Source organism: Priapulus caudatus, unplaced genomic scaffold, assembly GCF_000485595.1.
Source record: "Priapulus caudatus unplaced genomic scaffold, Priapulus_caudatus-5.0.1 Scaffold900, whole genome shotgun sequence".
NCBI classification, from domain to species: domain Eukaryota; kingdom Metazoa; phylum Priapulida; class Priapulimorpha; order Priapulimorphida; family Priapulidae; genus Priapulus; species Priapulus caudatus.
In genome coordinates this window covers 41,016-46,146 of record NW_014577961.1, presented here as the reverse complement: position 1 = coordinate 46,146, position 5,131 = coordinate 41,016, and the positions used below count along the sequence as shown (strand labels likewise).

Below are 5,131 nucleotides of genomic sequence, written 5' to 3'. Positions count from 1 at the left end.
GAATTTGTGTCGACAATGATACAACCAGTCATCGTTTAAAGTTGCAATCTTAAATTTAAAGTTGCAATCTTAAATTTAAAGCTGCAATCTTAACTTTAAAGTTGCAATCCTAAATTTAAAGTTGCAATCTTAAATTTAAAGTTGTAACCTTAAATTTAAAGTTGCAATCTTAAATTTAAAGTTGCAATCTTAAGTTTAAAGTTGCCCGCTTGCAATCCTGGCAGTCACCTGATTTCCGATCTCTTCGTTGAGCGACGGTGACTGTAGTTGTGAGCAGAAATGCATCGCAAGCTTGTGCAGCGTCTTGTGCGTTCTCACGGACAGGTACTCCTCCGCTCCACCATCCTCCCCTCCCTTGCCTTCCTCTCCACTCTCCCCCACTTTGCCTTCCTCTGCAGTCTTTCCCACCTTGCCTCCCTCTCCACTCTCTCCCACCTTGCCTCCCTCTCCATTCTCTCCCACCTTGCCTCCCTCTCCATTCTCTCCCACCTTGCCTCCCTCTCCTATCCTCCCCGTCTTGACCCCCGCCTGCTGTTGCGTGGATACCCGTCACCACTCGTCGGGCTCCCACGCGGAAAACAGCAAGCCGAAGAGCTGCGCCGCCGCCAGCCGCACCCACGTGTGCAGGTGCAGCAGGTGTTCCTCTGCGCCGCCAGATGGCGCCGAGGTGCGCCGCGTGGCGGGGGTCGCGCACGGCCGCCTGGCAGCCGCGCAGAATCTTTCGCGAGCGCCGTCAGTATGTTGAAAGAGATGATCGTAGCGCGCGTCGCTCCGCCTCCTCCTCCATGCTGCGCAGCACGGCGTGCGTCGTGTAGGTGAGCACGTGTCGCTGGTAGCCGCGGCGCAGCGTCGCGCGCATCTCGCGCAGCAGGTAGTGCAGGTAGGCGGGTCCGAGCGCGGCGACGATGCGCACGATCGTGTCGCGCGTGGCATCCCGCACGTCGCGGGCGCGAGATCGCAGCAGCTCACACAGCTTCAGCAGCACGCTGCAACGACGACGACGACGAACGATGATGATGAACAATGCACTGCAACGCACCTATACTATTACTACGAGTATTCCTTGTCTATATACTTTATGTGTGTATGTGTGTATACATACTATAGATAAGGACCACTCATAGTAATAGTATAGGTATTATCAAGAGCTAATAAACACCTAGAGTGTACAACGGAAAAACGGGAAAATACTGCTATTTCACGGCAATATTATTCTACTTTGCCTGCGAGTCTAGAATAATTTTATGGTATTGCATTAAGCAGAATTCTCTGCTCTCTAAAACAAGACAAACCGCTTGTCAATACGATACTCCTAGGCTGAGATATTGGCTCGTAAACTTCCCCTCCCACAGGCCTCACGACGCCTCGCATCCACAATATTCCCTAACCTTCTCGCCTTTTGCAGGTTAGGAAAGTCGCTTCGTGAGAGTTCGGTTTTTTCCCGCGATAACTTTATGAATGAACGGCGTTTCGGTTATCATCGGTGACTTTCGGGGGCATCACCTATGCCCTTATCTCCCATTATCTTTCCTAGCCCGGCTAATGCCCGTCATGATGGAGCCGGCAATGTTTTCTAAATTAAGTCTCTACAACGTAGCTCAGTTACTATATGGTGTGGTAAGAGTACCAAATTTGGGCATGTGACATCAATTATCAGCGCTCCAAGCGGCGACGGAAAACGATAGCCAGACCAGCATAAGGCTAGGCTTTCTGCTTAACGCAATACCATAAAATTATTCTAGACTCGCAGGCAAAGTAGAATAATATTGCCGTGAAATAGCACTATTTTCCCGTTTTTCTGTTGTACATTCTAGGTATTTATTAGCTCTTGGTATTATATATATATAAATATATAAAAATATATATATATATATATATATATATAAATATATAAAAATAAATATCACAGATCTTAATGAAGACTAAGAAAATTAATATTAGGTAGAAATATAGAAATATTTGGCTATTTCTTTTTGCAAGGATCCATTCTATAATTCCATAATTCCATGTTGTAGCCTAATGAATTTGCAAAGAACAGGAGTTTTGTTTTTAAATTTTTTGATGATGTTTTTAATGATTTTGACTAATGCCACGACTATTACTGTTGCAATGTCGGCCGTTCGGTATGCAGTAGCATGCATCAGACTCCATTTGCTCCCTGATCATTTTTGAACCCACCCCTCCTCCGTGACTGTATTGCAAGTGAGTATAATAAAGCTGGGTTTACACTACCGACTTTATGCTCTCAAATTGGTGAATTGGACCAATTTCGCAATTATAAAACTGGCAATCGGCAGTGTAAATAAACGTAAAAGTTGCACGAGCAACTGGTTAATAGCAACTATAGTTAGGTGATTAGAACATGTTCTATTTTCGCCAACTCTCTGTTGCCGAATTGCGCAAATTGGTCCAACTCGCCAATTTGACAGCATAAAGTCTGTCGTGTAAACCCAGCTGAATGTGATCGTACTTGGGTAGATTGCTGTGCAGTGAATGCTTTGGGAGTTTCTGCAGCAGCTTGACCATTGCTAGAGCTATCGGCACTCTCAGAACCTCTTGGTCCTCCGTGTAGACCTTCTTAGCCAGCTTGTGTTCACCGTCTGATTTCACCTGCAGTGCAAAGAAGTAAGTGTAATCTGTGAAACACCACATAATACCTAATAATTCAGAATGAAAACGAAACTACCACTGGTAAATTCGGCTGTATACAATATCCATTCTATTTCATTTCTATTCTACACAATACTAATTTTTACTATATATATATTAAATATATCAAATATTCAATTTATATATTCAATATTACATTCTATTTCAATTCTATTTCTATTTCATCTGTGAAGTAATAAACAGTTGTTTTTCTGATATTTCATATCCGGATCCTTCCCTCTGTCATCGTGCATACCTTCTGGGTGAGCGCGCGGTGAAGCGGTGGTAGTATCACTCTCGACATGACCTTGTGAATGCGCGCCGCTAGATTAGCCTGGCTGCTGCTGCTGCTGCTCTCCGCCAACACCTCCTCCTGAACATCCCCGACTACATCCTCATTGCTGTCACCACCACCTTCCCCCGCCGACCCTCCGCCCTTCTCCGTTTCCATAGCAACGTCTGTCTCTGTCTCCACGGCAACATCTGCCGTGTCCGTCTGCTGGAAGTCTGTGTCGTCTTCTGCCTCGCCGATATCGTCATCTGTTAGCGTCCTGCCAGTGCTGTAGTCTACGGCCTCGCACAAAGACAGGTCAAAGTGGAATGCATCCAGTATGACGACGATGCATCTAGAAAACATGAAGAATCTGCTCAAACCAATTCCACGTGATGCGCGTACTTTGCTGTAAGCGATACTGTTCTTCCAAAGGTTCAATCGCTCACTGCAGTATGACTCATTACATTTGTGTCGAGAGGGAAGTGGTAAGTAAAGTGTTCATTTCCATAGAATTTCTCTTTGATTCTTGACATAAACCTGGACACATACCAAACACTGGACTGTGGTAATAAACTGTTTAAACCTCTTCTCAACATAAAACAACAATGACAACATAGCCTTCCTCATCTAACGCTTGTATGAAATTTCTTACTGGCTTTTGATCTCCATGTATGCATATCAGATGTATTCTTCCCCTTGCGTATTTATGATGCTGCATCTAGACTATAAATTTTCTACAAATGATTAACATTTGTAACCAGCATTAGCTGTATACAAGTGACTCATTAAATAAGTTCATTCGGTTGGTAGATAATAGATCTATCTTGGTTAATTTTTACTCAGCTGTGTTGATTCAAAACGTACTGTTGACGTTTCGCCTCCTATCAGGAGGCTTTCTCAAAGCTCAAAACTGATAGCTTCAGTCAGCTTTGAGAAAGCCTCCTGATAGGAGGCGAAACGTCAGCAGTACGTTTTGAATCAACACGGTTGACTAAAAATTAACCAAGATAGATCTAGTATACAAGTGCTCTATGAAAAAAATTTCCAAAACAATCTGTTCATCATTTATTATTTATTCAACGACTTACTTTATTGATTGTTTTTGGTACTCCGGCTGCTTGGAGAGTTTACTCAGGTATCGCCGTAGCAACACCTCGTAATGTTTCCACGGCAACAGCGCACATGTGGCGCCGAGAGTGTTAATAGCATCGTCGACAATGTTCTGCTGCTGGGCGTATGTCTCGTGGAAGAGAAAAGTCGTTGCCAGTGGCAACAGCAGAGACATTACAGCTTCTGGATGAATGGTAGATGTCTGCAGGTATCGCTGTAACTTCTTCAACGCCTTACCACGCCGATGTATCTGTGGAAAAAAAGTAAAATAAATCTAGGAGAAATATTTTCTCATGTGACATTTGCTGTCAAGTGATGACTTGCTATGGCTTGTCTTTTTTTTCAAAATATAAGCTATAGTGATAGGAGTTATAGTCATAGTTATAGTTACAGTTATAGGATTTTGTTCACTCATTCACTAGATGATTAAATTACTGCATTATACCTAAATCCGAACAGATGTATCAACATTCATTACATACTCTGCCTATGCCAATTCGATGTAAACAAAAACTCACAACTCCATTTTCCATTGTGAGCAACAAGATAGTAAATAGACGAGATTTTTAACCTTCCCCAAAAACACCTTTTCATCAGGTAAGAGTTGAGAACATAATTACTGCCATTATTAATCACGTTTTTATGTACACTTCTTATGCACCCTCACCCCTTGTTTTACAAATGCACTCATTGTGAAACAAGGTTCTACTGTGTGTCACGAGTGAGATGCAGAATAATAAGATGTGAATGTGAATGTTATGTTGATACCGCGTGATAGCTATAAGCTGATACCGCTCGCAACAATCTCCTGCGTCTCACACCTGTATGTGTCTCATGTTCTCAAAGAAGTCCGCTTCCGGGTCGACGTCCATCAGGCCAAGCAGGTACTTCAGCTTCGCATGCTCGGGGAAGGACCTCACCAGCTGGGCCAGCACGGCCACATACTCGTGTTTCGCACTCTGCCGACGATGACGAAAAGTGCATACATTGTAAATTGTACAGAGAGGAAGGAAGGTAGATCAGGAGGGGGAGGCAGAGGAAGAGAGGGAGGGGGAGGAGAGGGTGCAGAGGGAGGGAGAAGGCGAAGTGGCGGGGGAG

General features: G+C 43.9%; 2 protein-coding genes across 2 annotated transcripts in view; both read right to left on the bottom strand.

Annotated features, from left to right (window-relative positions):
* Positions 1-779, bottom strand: part of LOC106814293 (small subunit processome component 20 homolog) — a gene marked incomplete in the record, with an annotated part of 30,948 nt that extends 30,169 nt beyond the window's left edge. The window contains 2 exon segments of the mRNA XM_014818593.1: positions 229-435; positions 490-779. Of these exon segments, the coding sequence (XP_014674079.1) occupies positions 229-285 (57 nt within the window).
* The window catches only part of LOC106814290 (small subunit processome component 20 homolog), a 9,655-nt gene continuing 5,257 nt past the window's right edge, over positions 734-5,131 (bottom strand). Inside the window, exons 4-8 of the mRNA XM_014818586.1 lie at positions 4,855-4,992; positions 4,012-4,283; positions 2,906-3,275; positions 2,471-2,610; positions 734-986 (exon numbers count right to left, since the gene is read on the bottom strand). Of these exons, the coding sequence (XP_014674072.1) occupies positions 734-986; positions 2,471-2,610; positions 2,906-3,275; positions 4,012-4,283; positions 4,855-4,992 (1,173 nt within the window). The remainder of the gene's footprint in view (positions 987-2,470; positions 2,611-2,905; positions 3,276-4,011; positions 4,284-4,854; positions 4,993-5,131) is intronic.